This window comes from Neolamprologus multifasciatus, chromosome 12 (genome assembly GCF_963576455.1).
Source record: "Neolamprologus multifasciatus chromosome 12, fNeoMul1.2, whole genome shotgun sequence".
Classification (NCBI taxonomy): domain Eukaryota; kingdom Metazoa; phylum Chordata; class Actinopteri; order Cichliformes; family Cichlidae; genus Neolamprologus; species Neolamprologus multifasciatus.
The window spans coordinates 26,848,527-26,865,814 of NC_140450.1; the positions used below are offsets into that span (position 1 = coordinate 26,848,527).

At 41.9% G+C, this 17,288-nt stretch overlaps 1 protein-coding gene and 1 long non-coding RNA gene across 6 annotated transcripts in view; one reads left to right on the top strand and one right to left on the bottom strand.

The window, feature by feature from the left end:
• Positions 1-856: 856 nt before the first annotated feature.
• Positions 857-10,084, bottom strand: LOC146507148 (uncharacterized). Its single transcript, XR_014877146.1, has 3 exons — positions 9,923-10,084; positions 9,262-9,497; positions 857-5,639 (listed from the first exon to the last, which is right to left on the bottom strand). It is a non-coding gene; the product is annotated as an uncharacterized LOC146507148 (long non-coding RNA).
• ccdc92 (coiled-coil domain containing 92) overlaps positions 9,279-17,288 on the top strand; it is a 12,382-nt gene continuing 4,372 nt past the window's right edge. The window contains exons 1-4 of one of the 5 annotated variants that reach the window (XM_085179649.1): positions 10,177-10,416; positions 11,142-11,263; positions 13,042-13,214; positions 13,700-13,741. In XM_085179649.1, the coding sequence (XP_085035775.1) occupies positions 13,079-13,214; positions 13,700-13,741 (178 nt within the window). In that variant the 5' untranslated portion in view covers positions 10,177-10,416; positions 11,142-11,263; positions 13,042-13,078. Of the gene's footprint in view, positions 9,466-10,176; positions 10,417-10,446; positions 13,215-13,699; positions 13,746-17,288 lie in introns of those variants that run through there. The other 4 variants (XM_085179646.1, XM_085179648.1, XM_085179650.1 and 1 more) reach the window with 4 other exon arrangements.

Here is a 17,288-nt window from a genome sequence, read left to right on the forward strand (position 1 = left end):
GGACCCCCTGATGATCCTCTACCTAATCACATGAGCCAAGGTGTGAAAACGGATGTGGGTCACAATCAGCCAGGGTTTCGAGTGAGCTCATTGTGAAACCTGGCCCCACCCTATCATGTGATTTCCTGAGGTCAGATAGCCCAGGATGTGAGTGGGTGTTTAGGCCTCTGGGAAGGGATCTCAAAACTGGATTATAGATGGCAGACAGTTGGTGTCGTAAACCACCGCCTCTGTTCAAAGATGGTCGCTCACAGTGGACATAAATGGCTTCTTTCACTCCTCTTTCAAACCAGGTGGAGTCCAGATGCTTTTCTTTTCAAGCTCCTTAGATTACCAGAGTAACATAAAATTTTGAAAACGTTTAAAATTGTTTAGTGTTGATCTAAAAGGAAAACAAATTCAGCAGCTGGATGTCCTAATTATTGCCTTAGATGTTTTTAGAAAACTTTTCAGCACTGTTGTGGTTGAAGCTGGTGTATCACAGCAAGAAGGTCCTGGGTTTTATAATCCAGTATGGGGCCTTCCTGTGTGGAGTATGTATGTTCTACCTCTATCTTTGTGAGTTTCCTCCAACAGGCTCAAAACATGCGAATGGTTGTGTCGCTGTGTTAACCCTGTGACAGACTGGTGACCTGTCCCGGGTGTAGCCCTCCACCCCTCCCAAGACCCTAAACTGGATAAGTGGAAGAAGATGAATGGACATTTCCTAGATTGTATTTTTGTAATGTATAACAAAGGTTGCAAATCCGCCATTATGTTGGTGCTGCTAAGTTTTCACCATTGTCTATTCTGAAGCGCTTTAACAGCTGACTTATCAAGTGTCCAGGGAACTGAGAAAATACAAACAGGGCATTGGAAAGGTAATGATAGATAACACCAGGAAAAATATGGCACTAAGTTTAAAGAAAAATAGAACAAAAATACAGACAAAAGTTGAACATAATTCCCTTCACAAAGAACCAGAAGAGAATAAAGAAACAGAAACTCAAACCAAGACTCAGGGAGCATGAGAGTGATTTTACTGATATAATTAAAGCTCCTGATATGTATGGCACATGTATGTGTTTTTCGTTTCATGAAAATTGTTGGAAAAGTGGAGGATGACAAAGACAGAGTCGGTCAATAAAATTACAAAACTATTGCCTGAGCTTGGCTTAAGTTGTCCTCTCTCAGTGCCATTTCTTTCTCTTAATTTTGAATTGAATTAACAGTTAAAGTAGCGGACCTTGTAGGTGCTAAAATATGTCACTAGAAGAAGGAGTGGATATTCATTGGTGAGACAATGGGCCAGTGAAATCCATTTTATCCATTTTTATGGATTTAACGCTTTGTTCTGGTCGGCATATGTCTTTTCACATTAATTACGCTTTCATTTTGCAGTCATTCCTTTTATGTCAGCTGTCTGAGGAAAGTTGTTTTCAAAACCACGTATACGCACCTGAATTTGGGTGCGAAGAAAAGGAACAAAGTCTTTTCTTCCCCAGCTGACCTTAGTGGACCTCTAGAAATTTTAGCAAGGGAGCAAATAAGTGCACTTTCCAACATGTGAAATCACTCTTTGAGGTGTTGGGGATGTGTTTAGTTGAGTCCTGGTAAAGATTTGGATGTTTGCATATAAACGTCCAGTGTTGTAAGAGCTCCTTTGGCGTACCCCAGCAGTGGTTTGAGGATGGATAGAAGTGGGCACATGAAATGAAGAAGTCAGCACAATTCTCATCCTTATTGTGACTAAAGACCAGGATAAAAAGTTTCTATTGAAAACAGGAAAAACCTACAGCCAGTCTCCTATGTCTGTGGAAAAACAGAATCTCTGAGCTCTATCTTGGAGCAGTGATTATGGTGGTACAGTGAATGGCTGAGGTGGTCGAAATAGGAGCTTGGGGGATTTTTTTTTACATGCTCTGAATACAGGAAACACATGTGTGCTTCTGCTTCTCTTTTGGTTGTTGACTCAAACTGCGATAATCTGAGCAGTGTGTACCCACCACAAACAAAGGGTTTGCACATAACCTCACCACAAAAGTTAGCCTATAGACTGCTTATATTTTTTTCTAAATAGCTACTTCTTATGTGACAAAGCAAATAAATTCTATGTTTGATAAAAGCTTTATTTAAGTACTAATTTTTGTTGTTGTTGTTTTTATTTTATAACACAGTGCAGCATTCTGAAGCTTTCATTGTAGCTAATGGATATTCAGGCCATGATTTCCATTTCTAGATTCCAATCACAGAGGTGTAACATATAGGATCCATACATTTATATGGTCGATATGAATGTTTGTCGAGAGAGTTATTATCAGTAAGAAAAGATGGAAAACTTGTGAAGATGCAGTGAATATCCAAAATGTATGTCCTTCTTCGTATTTTCCAAAGTAAATGGTAAATGGTTTTTATAAAACTTTTCTACTCTACCTGTGCACTCAAAACACTTCACACAACATGTGTAATTCACCCATTCATACAAGCACAAAGCTGTCCAGTGGGCTCAAATGGAGTCTTTGTTGGATCAGTTTTGACTTCTGGGCCTGATGTTTGACACCCCTGAATAAAATGAAGGCTAAAAAAGAACTACATCATCGTTAGATGATTTCTAATGGTAATGCAGTCCCTTCATGCGTCATCTGTTTGTTAATCTGCACTCGGCTAAAGTCTACCCGAATATGAATGCTTTACGAACAAACTATGAATATAAACCAGAAAGTTTCTGGGGCCTAAATTTTATCTACAAAACCACAGACTCTTCAGAAGCTACCGATTCTGTGATTTCACAGAGAATCACTGCATAACTGTGACCTGTCTGAGAACTGCAGATAAAAAAGAAGTTTATTCTAACTTTGGAATACAGTACATTGTTACATACAAATGAATGTATTTAAATACATTTCAGTGCTTCATACAACTGATTCTGCTGTTTATCATTACAAAATATGACCATAAAGTGGCTTTATAAACAATAAACTTCCTTAACTTTAAATACTCCTATATTGTGTATTAATTTAACTGTTAAAAAAACATCAAAACTCCCAGGGGACATTTTCCAATACTGCGTCCCTCTGATTTGCCCTCGCAATCTCATTAGTTCATTTTAGTCACATCTGTATCTTATCACACTGTCTCGTACTAGTGTGTGTGTGTGTGTGTGTGTGTGTGTGTGTGTGTGTGTGTGTGTGTGTGTGAGTGGGAGGAGTAAACCATGCATGGCCCACGTTTTCCTGCTGAAGTTGGCACTGTGAGTTACAGCCACTTCAAAGTCTGGTGTAAGGGTCTATTAACCATTGGTAATTGAAGTATCACTTTAAATGGCACTGAGTATGCTGCTCTCTCTGGACTATAAAAGGAAAAAAAAAAGGTTGCATAGAAAACATAGTTTTATGAAGTCCAGCCTCATTACTAGAATGAAGGCGGTGACATTTTGGCAGTGGCTGTGTAATGATTCTATAGCAGGGCTTTCCATGAGGGTCCTATGTAACATGCTGGCTGTAATTTCCTCTCTGTGTTCACCTGTGTTTTGTCAGCTAGTAAATTTGTCATGAACAAATTGGACGGTTAAACTTGTCAGAGAAGCTGATTGCTGTTGAAATAACCTTTACTTTAAGTGCTCATTTCACATATTCTGCCACTTTATTTTCAAATGGCCTCATATAAAGTCCAGATGCTACCAGCACTTTCACACTGTACATTCTGTATGAGCAGGAAAACCTCTGGGTCCATTTACTATGACCGAGTGATAAAAAAAAAACAAAAAACAGTGCAAATATTTTAAATGACTGAATAGATGAGTAAAACACAGTGATCTGCCCCATAAAAAGGCCTGCACCACTGCTTTTGTAAGGCTACATATATCTGTATGCAGACTAGTTTTTGACTATAAGCGTGGTTGCATTTTACGTTCAGATGCTGTTATCTCAAGCGTTAAATGTAGCATTATAAAAGTGCAGTTGGCACATTTGGAAGCATTTACATAAATCACACTTTCATGACTGTCTTCTTTTAAGCAGGCAAAAAAAAAAGAAAGAAAAAGAAAAAAAAGGGTCCTGGAAAATCAAATTAGGTTTTCAGAGGTTTGCGTTTTGCCTTGCCAACCTCAATATAATAACTGTAAAACTATTACAAACTGAGAAGTGTTGGTGTTGGCAGCTTGTCAGAGCAGGGGCAGTAAAACAGTGCCATTTGAGACAGGTTGACATTTCATTTGTATTTCTCTGATGAGAAGCGGCGCTATCTGTTAATAATCCAGAGGCATTACCAACAACACACGTGTAAGAATGAGGAATGGTATCATTTCTTTGTCCGCTGTATAAAAAATAACATAAGTGTGATTGGTGCTAAGAAGTTCATTGCTTTTCCATCAGTATGCCATTTTGGGCCTGGGTACCTTCCAGTACTGTCTGTGCACCATCACTTGGAAATATTACTGTGTTCGAAAGAATGCATTTCCTAGGTTTTGTCATTAAAAAACAAAACAAAACAGATGATCAATAAAAAAGAACCCGGCATTAAGTTGCAGCTGATGATTGTTAAAGGAAAAGCCACTGTGGACGCCTCAGGTGGGAGAGATGCCTTGGTCAGTGGATCCCCCGCAGGCAAAGGCCAAAAAGAAAAACAGCAGTTAGAATTGCAGGAGTCCCGAGTCAATCCTGCATGTTTTATTTGGTTAGTTTCTCTCAACGAGCTTCTTTAACTACCAGTTATAATGTATGGAGGCCTCAGGCAATGTGCAAGTAAAACAAATCACACAGAAGGTATAGGGGTCTCTGTTGGGGAATTATTTTTCACATTATTTTTGCTGTTGCGAGGATAACTTTGCTTCTTTTAAATTGGTTACTTTCTGTGGGAAGCTGGGAAGCGTGCCAAACTCACTAAAAATAAAGAAATGAGAAGAATTTAATCCCTATCGCAAACACGCCAAAGCCAGGGAGAGATTAAAGGCCGCTTCCGAAAAAATAACATTCCTGGAGGCTGGACAATAATTTCAGTTATACCACGCGATATTTTGTTTTTGTACATGCGAGACTCATTCTCAGGTCGGGAATGAAAATTGTTGCTTTTGTTTTGTATCATTTCACTCAGTAGCTGTGTCACTGAGGAATTTCTCCAGCCAGAAATAATTTAAAGTGATATTTGGGGTCACTAATGAAAAGGCTACTGTTTCCCCACTACACCCTGGGCAAAGTTAAGTCAAACTTGCTGATATCACGTGGGATTAGACAAGGTTCATTTATTCCTCTGGAAAATTATATTTTAACGAATGAAACAAAATACATTAAATTTCATTTCATTTCATTTATTTCACACTTGGTACAACAGTTTCCACAGTTAGTTCTTTCAGACAAACCAACCACACTTTCTATCGGTATAGCACTGTAAATAAACATACATATCATACCATTGAAATGCAGTTAGGTTGATGGAAATTCTGCCAGTTCTGCCAAAATAATATAGACTTGCTGACCACTTTATTAGGTATGCCTTACCAGTACTGGGCTGGATTTTTAGCTTCAGCACTGCTTCCATAGATTCAACAAGTTGCTGCCTGTATTCTCCGTTTCCTGTTCTTAGCTGACAGGAGTAGCACCAGGTGTGATCTTCTGCTGCTGACGCTTCACGGTTCAACAGATTGTGCATTCAGAGATGCTCTTCTGCAAACGAGTGTTTTTTTGTGTTACTGCAGTTTGAAGCAGTCCGACCATTCTGAAAACAAGGCATTTTCACCTGGAGACTTGCCACTTACTGAATATTTTCTGTTTTTTGTACCATTCTTTGCAAACCCTAGAGACAATTGAGTGGGAAAATCCCAGTAGTTCAGCAGTTTCTGAAACACTCAGCCTTCTGGCACCAGCAACCATACCACAATCAAAGTCACTTAAATGATTTTTCTTCCACATTCTAACCATGTCTGCATATTTAGAGTTGCTGACATGTGATTGGCTGATTAGACATTTGCATTATCAAGCAGCCGAACAACTGTACCTAATAAAGTGGCTAGTGAGAGTAGAAACATCAGTCAAAGTGGGTGTCATGAACTGGCTCAAAGTTCAGACAATAGAAGGGGTTTGGTGGAGTCTGCACAGATAAATGCACAGTAGGTTAGACCTTTCAAAGAAAGAAAATAAACCCAAATCATGCCTGCCTGCTGGGGAGACGAGAGAATGTTAGCTACCAAGCCTTTTTAAATAATTAGCCAACTGGCAATAGGTATGCTTTCTCTAAAGAGCCGCCTCACACCCTGCATGCCTTTTAGAGAAAAACAGAAAGGAAAGACAAGACCAGACAGACTGGGCAGTGTTATCATGCAAGTGATGATTTAATACATTCATCATTTCAGAAGCAAAGAAACACAGGCGAGGCTACGTCTGTGTGGTATTCACTAACGAAGCAGCACCAAAGTTTGGACACGGCTGCAGATGCTGTTATTTACAGTCCACCTGATAAAGTTCTTTGTTTCCTTAGTGAGTGGATATTAACCTCCCCACCAATCTCATTGCCTACATAGTGACCTAAATATGTATTCAATTAAGAAATTGGGGTGCGATCCTGGCTCAAGAGTTGGGTGTTCATCTTGTAATCGGAAGGTTGCCGGTTCGAGCCCCGGCTCAGACAGTCTCGGTCGTTGTGTCCTTGGGCAAGACGCTTCACCTACCGCCTACTGGTGATGGCCAGAGGGGCCGATGGCGTGATATGGCAGCCTTGCCTCTGTCAGTCTGCCCCAGGGCAGCTGTGGCTACGACTGTAGCTTGCCTTCACCAGTGTGTGAATGTGAGATGATGATGAGATGAGATAGCCTTTATTTGTCAGTTGCAGGTCTTTTGCCCACAACCGAGATGACAGACCTTGCCGACCGTACATACAATACACAAACATCACATTGGGGAGACAGGTCAGGCTAGGTAGCGAGGAAAAAAAACATCGAAATGTGTAACACAAAAGGATAATACAGGAATGCACAGATATCAACACACCATAGCACAATAAACACAGACAAGCAACATGGGAAAGAGTTCCAGTGTGTACATCTGATCTGGGACCGCTGCAATCTTTCGACTGCGCCTCCAACTGACCCGATGTCCACATCAGAGGGGAGGTAAGCGTTGGAGGTGGCGTTGGATCCGGGGTAGGGAGGGTGATGCGTCAGTGAGTGCTTATCAGTATCAGTATATGTATGTGTGTGCGTGTCGATAGATCAGCTGAGACAGTGTCCTTCGCCCTGCCAGGCTAAGTAAACAGTCTTCCAGCCAACCCAGGTGGCCTTGCATGGAATGGGAAGGAACAGACTAAACACAGTCGTTATCAGGGTGTTTTTGTTCAGCTCCGGCCTTGTAGCTGGCGCCGAGAGGTATCCGGATGAGTGATGTTAATTTTTTACTTTAGTGCAACAGCTCATATGAATTTCAAAGCAGTTCTACAGTCCAACACTGGTCCCATTGGAGAGCCGCGAGCTTCGCCATACTTGCTTTCTGTGATGTTGTCATTTCTTGTGCTCAAGGAGCCGATTTCTGAGAACTCACGGCAGTGTGCCTCCCCGAGATGTCATCCAATTTTGCGCCCAGAGATGTTATTCCGGGCTAGTCCTTCCGAGATGTATCCAGTCTGCAGTCAGAGATCTTATTCTGAGTATTCACAGCAGCCGTAGCCTCTCCAAGATCTTATCCGTGGTGACTCAATGAGCCCATTTTGAGAAACTCACGCCTCTCCCATCGTTCCAATCCCAGCGGGCAGCCTTGTGGGGGTTTGAACAGCCGGTTCCGCTTTCTTAATTCTTCGATAAGTCAGGGCCAAGCCAGCTCCGATCCGCCAGAACCCTGTTACCATGGTTCCGAATAGGTAGATATCTTCAGCACTCAGGCTCACCCAAGCCCAAACTTCTCGTTGAGAAAGGGGTGTCAATTGCATTTAGGGACCAGTTGATCCAATCCATAATTCCATAATTCCTCTTTTAGGTTTTAGAGAACAGACTGTGAGAGAATGTTCCAGGGAAAGTACAAAAAAACCCCACGAGACTAGACAAGGACATAAGCAGGGAAGATAAGGGAGAGGAGAAAAGTGCGTCCGCCTCCTCCGAGAGCCAAAGAAGAAAATGTGAGAGTGAATGAATAGTGGTATTGTAAAGCGCTTTGAGGGGTCCCGAAAAGCCCTATATAAATGCAATCCATTATTATTATTATAAAAAATAGCTCATGAAAACCCCACACTGCAGCAGCTTGTAGGGTTGTTGTCTTGCTGAACCTGCATTCATCTCTCCCTCAACCCTGACTAGACTCCCAGTTCCTGCTGTTGAAAAACATCATGGCATGATGCTGCCACCACCATACTTCACTGTATGGGTTGCATTGGCCAGATGATAGTGCTGCCTCCAAATTTCCTCCAAATATGATTGGCACTCAGGCCAAAGAGTTCAATCTTTGTTTAATCAGACCAGAGAAATTTGGTGACCATGGTCTGAGAGTGTTTTGGGTGTCTTCTGGCAAACTCCTGGCAGGCTGTCATGTGCCTTTAACTGAGGAGGAGCTTCAGTCTGGCTACTCGACCACACAGAACTGATTGGTGGAGTGCTGCAGAACTAGATGTCCTTCTGGAAGATTTTCCTCTTTCCACAGATGCTGGAATAATGTCAAAATGACCACTGGGTTCTTGTTCACCTCCCTGACTAAGGTCCTTCTACCCTGATCACTCAGATTGGCCGGGCAGCCAAGCTCTAGGAAGAGTCATAGTGGTTCCAAACTTCTTCCACTTACAGATAATGGAGGCTACTGTGCTGACTGGGGCCTTTTCTGTATCATTCCCCAAATCTGTGCCTTGATATACTCAGATGTCTGTAGACAACTGCTTGGACTTCATGGCTTGTTTTGTCCTCTGACATGCGCTGTCAACTATGGGACCATAGATAGACAGGTGTGTGCCTTTCCAAATCATGTCTAATTAACTGAATTTACCACAATCAAGTTTTACAAACATCTGAGAGATGATCAGAAACGGGAATGCACATGATCTCAATTTTGAGGATAAAAAGAGATTATCATTTAACTATTATTTAATACATTTTATAGAATTATCAATACTTTTTTATGTTTGTTTCATTGTATTCATTGACAAAATTTCTGACAGACAAAGCTACATGAAGCACTGACTTTGACTTTGATAATCATTATATCAGATCTGATATTGATGGCTCTCTCCTAATTTGAGCAGATATTTGTTAATTTACCTTTATTCTGTTTTTATTTGTTAACGTGATGAACTGGGTAGTGATCGTTTTGTCTCTACCTCGTCTCCTTTCTGTCATGTCCGCCTGGAGGTTGCGAGGCCAGTTGTGTGTCCGAACAAAATCCACCATGGCGTCAGCAAATGTAACACTGGAAAATCAGTTGCAGAGTGCACAGAAAAACCTGCTCTTCCTCCAGCAGGACCACGCCAACACGCTGAAGGGGCTGCATGCAGAGATCCGCAGATTACAGCAGCAGTGCACAGGTGAGAAGGGCCACAAGTAGGACTTCACGCTGCTGCGGAAGACCAACACATTTAATCTCAACTGGCTCTCTCCTAATTTGAACAGATATTTGTTAATTTACCTTTATTCTGTTTTTATTTGTTAATGTGATGAACTGGGTAGTGATCATTTTAATTGTTGATTAGAGAGTGTGACTCTGTTAGTGCAGCGAAAACGAGAAAGAGAGAGTGGAATGTCAAAACGTGATAAGTGGAAGGAAAAAAAATTGCTGTTGTTTTACCGCCTACACAGTAATTGAGGGGCAATACTGCCCCCTGCTGCCCTGCAGCTGTACTGTCCAACAGCTTTCGTTCATTTTTATTTTTTCACGCAGTCCAGGCGCTTTGACATAACAAAACATCAAACCTAGCGCCTGAATAAACTATCATAAGCATCAAGAAGTTATGACACGTCACACTTGACATAACAACTACTTACTTCGACTCTATCACTAGATGGCGTGTACGCCTCACCCCTTAACAAGTGACAGTTTCTGTTGCTATGGTGATGACGCTCTCCCCGTAAACGGTGGCACGTCCGTAAGAGCTGCTACTTCCACATTTAATGACGTTTAAAGGTTAGTAGACTCTATTCTACTTAGTTTCAGCTCACGTAAATTTAAGCTGTGATTCTAACCTTTAACTTTAATGTAATTGGTCAAAAGTCACTGGTCTGGAACATTTTATGGTTGTATCGCTTAACGTTCAGGTTTCCCATGATGCACCGCTTTATTTTGTCTAGTAGCTCGGGGAGATGATAGGAAACTGACACAGCCACCCCTCTCTTTAACCCAGCGGAGGCGAACCCCTGACAGCAGCATCCCTGACATGCCCCACAAGGCGGACTGCGCTTAGCCGGTGTGGCTAGTCTGTTTATCCACATTTCCCGATATTTTAGAAGATATTCGACGGCCGCGTATTTTTAGCTGTAAGGTAAGCTCTCCGCCATATAACGTCAAGGTACTGTTGTAGCCTTGTTAGCAGTTAAGCTAGGCTAGCATCAATGAAAGCCTCATAGCTTACGTAGTTACCCCGTTTTATTCGAAGGAGGCTATCGGCACATTAAAATATATGTTTCGTTTATCTGAAGCTAATTTTTGTGTGCTTCAGTTTTATTTGGGATTAATCTAAACACACTCAATAAAACTACATTTTAACTTTTAAATTGTTTTGTCTATTCCACGTCAGAAAAAGCCTTAATGTCGTTAATAATGGCATGGCACCTGCTAATGTGTGCGCATTGCTGCAGGACTTTCATCGAAAGTACGGATAAGCCCTGTTGGATGTATTCAGTGTATCCCGAATTTACCTGACCACCTCCACAAAGCTAAATAAAACCCCATCTTCATGCTAGGATTGGTCGGTTGCTTTGTGCGTGCAGCAGGCTGTTTTTGGGTGATTGTAAAGTGTGGTTTGGTGTGACCCAGCAGAGAAAGAAAATGTACTGTTTGGTGGACACTGGTCAGCTCTTCCCTGGACCACAGTCGCACATAGCATTGGTTGCAAGGACAGCCTTTGTAATGACCCCTTGAAACGCAGCAATGGCATCCAACAGCACGCGGAGTCAAAAAGACCACAGAAAGTGGGGTGTTTTGAAGCCTTTCACTTCCACCGCTCGCCAGGCCTGATTTACGACTTTCTCTTATTCTTCGGTACAGATAAAGAAGGTCAAGTCGAGAATTAAGTCTCTGGATGAAGATTAACGTTAAAACAATGATCCTCTGCCAGCTACCGCTAGGACCAGCGGAGGCTTCATTTCGGGGTGCTGTCCGCAATGCAGGTGCTGAAATTGAAAAAGTGTCGTGGAGCGCAGTCTAATAACACGTAGTGTTATCTGTCCTGTTGCAGTTGCAGGCGTTGTTTGTAGTTAGACCACTTAAGCTTTAGCTGCCTCTGTTTTCCTTTTAATGCTTTTTGTTGATGACATAAACATGACTCTCTGTGAGGACGTGATTATTGTGGAGAGTAACCTAGACTGCATCCTTCCATAAAATACAAGCAACAGATTTAGAGAAGATGCTGGAAGGGAAGCTTCTGTTTACAGTGTGGAATCCAAGGTTGAAGGATGCACGTTTGCGTGCAGTTTCAGCGTCATTACAGGGCGTGACAGCGAAGGAGTTGTGACTGAGGATAGTAGCTATTTTCTAATGTTTCGTTCTGCTGCTGCAGTTCATTGATTATTTATATTCTCTGTGTGGGGAAATACTGGTTGCTACATTAGGAAAAGAGAGTCAAGTAAACACGCTAAAATGGCAAGGATTTACATCTTAGAGGAACTGTCTTTCTTTAACTCACTGAGCATCCATACACTTTTTGAATCACCTCCATGCTATGGCATGAGCCATATTACTAAAGTTGGCTGAGGTCACGTCTTTGCAAGCTGAAAGCTATCAAAGCTATTCTAGGAAGGAGATGGGATGAGAGATATGCTTGCAGCGCAGGGTTTACCGGAAGGACTGCACATTACTCATCAATAATAGATTATCTCCTCAGCCTTTGTGACACACCCCCAGCTGTATGTGCCAGGCTGTGTTTTGGTTATCACATGTTTTCATGGCAAAAACACACAGGCGCGTGAGAGCTAAAACTAGGGAGCATGTTAGGTCAGGTGCATGGGATGTATTATTCATATAAGTTAGATTATGTAAGAGTGGGAAGCTCAGAGATGTTTTATTGAAACACACTTATGATTGCAGTCAGAGGCTGCCTCTATATACAGGAGGGGATTTTAACAGAGATCAGTGTTCTCTGAAGCCTCAGCACAGTTTAACAGAGGGTGGAGATATTGAGACTCGCCTCTGGAGACAAGGATGTTAGTGAAGAGAGTGTGGAAGAAGGTGGGGCAAGCCACACCCAGTGTCACTCACTGTGACATCTGTTAATGTGTTCAGCTTTGATTTAGTGTTATGACTGATGGTGTTATGGACACTTAATGAGAGGATTGTGTTATAGAGACATATGTTATGCTGTTTCACTGTTGGGGTCTGTTAGATATTCTGAATTTGAAAGACTCTCTCACAGAGGAAAAATATTTCCACTGCGTCGCCATATCAAATGACAAGATAATATGTAAATTGGATTAGTACGTATTAGATTAGTGTTACGTTTCAGATGCCTTTTTTAAGGCCAGCAGGGCCCACTCTGGATTATAAATCTATAGCCTAATTTCAGTGATTGGTCGTTAAGTACAGCAAGCCATTACAGTTGCCTGGCCTTTCTCTGCTATAGTCTTATTCTAGCACTGACCCAGGCAATAATGATATCCGACACAGCTACCGTGCATAACAAACAACAAACAGAGTTGACGTTTTTGCCTTTGGATTATCAGTTTAAATGTAAAATGCCCTTCTTTGTAAATGGGGTTAATGGTATCATCCCGTATGTAGATTGGCTGGTTTGCTTAGAAAGCTATGTTAGACCGTATCCTAAATCTCACGTTTACAGCCAAATGGTTGAGAATTGATGTGATCACTTTTTTTATGGTCCTCTTCTCTGTCTCTCTTTTTTTTTACTCTCTCTGTCTCTACCTCGTCTCCTTTCTGTCATGTCCGCCTGGAGGTTGCGAGGCCAGTTGTGTGTCCGAACAAAATCCACCATGGCGTCAGCAAATGTAACACTGGAAAATCAGTTGCAGAGTGCACAGAAAAACCTGCTCTTCCTCCAGCAGGACCACGCCAACACGCTGAAGGGGCTGCATGCAGAGATCCGCAGATTACAGCAGCAGTGCACAGGTGAGAAGGGCCACAAGTAGGACTTCACGCTGCTGCGGAAGACCAACACATTTAATCTCAACTGTGGTAGGGAATGCTCATGAATTTAAAACAGAGGCTTTTGCTGAACCTAAGCTTATGCCTGGAACTAAAGGTCAGCAAGATGATGCGTTTCCCGTGCTAAATATGTCTGAAAAAATATGGCGACTTACTGGCAGTAATAGATACACGCAGCAGACATAAATATGGTCGCCCAGGAAAAGGAGAAAACAGCATGATCTGCCCCTGACTTCCTGTATCCAGGGCTAACCTGTTTACTAAAGCTGATGATGAGCTCTCACTAATCTTATTAAATGAACACTGCCATATGGAAAGCACAGACATGTTTTCCCCAAACTTGCTTTGCTGTTAATTAGTATGTGAGGAGCATGCTGTTAGATAGCTGCCCTGTTCTAGCCTCATGTAGCGCAGGCATTGTGAATAACCCTCTTCTTTTTCTTTCATAGACCTGACGTATGAGCTCACTATCAGAAGCTCCGATCCCTCAGGTAAGCATCATTTGTAGTACACAAGCACCAGTTATACCACTGGCATTCAGCGTTGTTGTCATGAGTTAGAGAAGCCATTAATTTGTTGTGGAAAGGTGATTACTGCTAATGCTTTACATGCTGTTTTGCCCAGTGTGAGCCCTTTGGTCTAGCCCTTTTCTTTTTAGACCAGTCAGTCTTATTAGTTCAATCTTCTGACATGACACTGGTATTCTGACAAGAGAAGCTAAAAAAAACCTGTTTCAAATTATACTCACTTCCCCCAGGTAAAAAGCTTTTTTATTTTTTTATTCTTTGTCTTTTGGGTTTTATATATGTCTCTGAGATATGATATATTACATTTTCTGTAACTTCTTCAAACTGTGCAGCACAAAACCCCCACAGCAGTAAAGGCTGTAAATCAGTGTTTTTTCCTTTGAAATAGAGGTCTGTGTCAGTGGACAGGCCTGGGAGCACAGCACTCTCCCTGTTCCCACCCAAGAAGTATTGCAGTGTGGGCCTCCCTGCTGTTTATTGCAGCTCCCATTGCTCATTGCCACCTGCCCCTCCCCCATAAAACCAGGGCCATGACATGGAGTGACATCACTGGTCTGAATCACATGCTGCTCCACAGCACAGCCTCAAAGGCACCTGATAGGCAGAATACAATTTAATTTATGTACAAACTATCGATGGCCACACTGATGTGTGCAAGTGAGTATGTCACCAGGAGCACATTACGTTGTTGGTGTCCTTAAAGGCCCAGCCTCAATCAGTATTGTCAAGGCCTCCAGTCAGAGGCACTATCATGTTAGTGGGGGACATCTCAGAGATCGGAGTGCAGGAAATGAGATTATGTGTCACTGAATGAAGAAATTGCAAAGGATTGAGGATTTCTACTGAATAAAAAATACACAAATGTGCTTCATTCCATATTTTTTGCACATATACAAACATAGCTATACATTGATTGTACCTGGGTGGGGCAAGGCTGGGTCGGGGCAGCAGTGATGGAGATGACATGGGAGTACTCTAGCTGTCTACCAGAGATGTAATGTGAGACAGGAGCTCTCTGCCCACTGCAGATGAGTCTCTGTAGGATCATACCATCTCTGTCAGCCTATAGTCAGCGTCTGCACTTAATGCACTAATGATTAGTCTGGTGGTCTTTGTGCTTACATACACACACACACACACACACACACACACACACACACACACACACACACACACACACACACATACATATATATATATATATATATATATATATATATATATATATATATATATATATATATATATATATATATATATATAATTAGGGGTGCAACGATACACAAAATTCACGGTTCGGTTCGGTTCGGTTCAGTTCGATATTTTTTTGATACAAAAAAAAATGTTCATGCCTTTTTAATTTGTCATTTATTAAATTTTCACGGCACATTCTGCACCACATCTCTGTGCGTTCATCATTTGTTTGAAGCCAGCTCACCTCCTGCAACCACTTTTCCGAGAATACGCGCTTCTTTTGTGGTTCGGACTCCTGACATTTCTTTAGAGGTCGAGGAACACCAAAGTAATTGCTTGAAGGAGCTTGCTTCTTCGACATCTTTAAGAGTTCTAAACAAATGTCTGTCCTCCTCCTGGAAATCTTATGTACGCAAACACGTGTTGCAACTTCTTATCTGGTGCGCGTTTTTTATTTTGACAGCGAATGCGCACCTGCGGACCACTTATGTGCAGCCCTGGTTATTTAGCTTGTCATATTGCAGCCACAGAAATTCTTTTGTCCATGAAACCATAAAGCTGCACTTTCTTTTTGCCTTATAGTCTGATTTGTCATAACTTTTCCGTTTTGTGGTAAGCTTTTCTTTGGCTGTCACTTCTTCACCCTGACCTGTCTTATTTGGCTCAGCAGAACTAAAATATATATCCTGCTGCTTTTACACACGCACTCACATAACGCTCAGCGATTCTCTGCGCGATCAACCTCTTACATGTTTAATCTTGCTGCAGGAGATTTCACTTGTCATGTTTGCATAGTAAGATAACGATTGATAAGACGATGTCAGAGGAATTGGTGCGCAAATTATCATCACTCACCAATCAGTGCTGTCGCTCTCTATACACAGTTCGCGCGATTGCAAAGTGAAAGCAAAAAACAAGCGCAAATTCAAACGCGATTTCAATATGTCACATATTCACAGTGGCTCACCGATGCTAATGACATAATTACCCAGCTACATTTCCGAAAGAATGCAAAAGCATTGACATATATTTTTCCTTCCTACAATAGGCCGACGGGCAGGGCAGAGATAGATTTTGGTAGCCCGACTGGAAAAATCGCTAGCCCCGGGACGTCGGGCTAGAGATTTTGCGAGCCCTGTATCTGATTGAGGAATCACTCATCTTTGGAAAAGAGAGTTTATTACAGAGAAATGGCTCTTTCCAAAATAAAAGCGATACTATACGCTTCTTCTGGGCTATATTCTCAGTAGCATATTAAACATATCAGGTCCCCATAAGGAGAATCATGTGCTAATGGCTGTCTGACTCGGGTAAAGTTTGTAGCATGCGTGCTTGTTGTTTTTGTCTGCTTCCACTTGTCTTTGCACTAGGATGATGTCGGCGTAAATGTGCAGTCATATTCATTGTGTTCCCACTAGTGCTGTCAGCGTAAATCTCATTGAAATGACGTTAACGCCACAACACGGCAAATCTCCGTTAATGAGCTACCGCGGATCGCCCTGTGCGTGGGGCTGGACGGCCAACACGTTAACAAGCTAACTGTGCTAACACACTAGTTCCCACCCATGTAATTGAGCATTGCTGGCACATCCAACATACTGTTTTACTTTAGTCTATGACGTGCTTACCTTCAGGGTCATACATCACATGAAAACCAAAATAGTTCCAAACGCCAGATCTGAATGAGGGTAGGGGAGGTTCAATTTGCCACGTTGCAAGGAGAGCTTAACTTCTGTCTCGCTAGGTTGCCCTGCGCTCAGTGAATCTGCGTTCGACTACTCCGCCTAGGCTGCACTGTCGAGCGCAGATCCACTAAGCGCTCAACACAGACAGCATCGTCAGAAGGAAAGTTGATCAAATAAATTAAAAATTTTGTATTGTTCGATACATATGCATACCGAACTGAAAGCACTGTATCGAACGGTTCAATATCGATACGATTATCGTCGCACCCCTAAAAAAAAAAAAAAAAAAAAAAAAAATACACACACACACACACACACACACACACACAGTGGGGCAAAAAAGTATTTAGTCAGCCACCGATTGTGCAAGTTCCCCCACTTAAAATGATGACAGAGGTCAGTAATTTGCACCAGAGGTACACTTCAACTGTGAGAGACAGAATGTGGAAAAAAAATCCATGAATTCACATGGTAGGATTTGTAAAGAATTTATTCGTAAATCAGGGTGGAAAATAAGTATTTGGTCAATAACAAAAATACAACTCAGTACTTTGTAACATAACCTTTGTTGGCAATAACAGAGGTCAAACATTTACTATAGGTCTTTACCAGGTTTGCACACACAGTAGCTG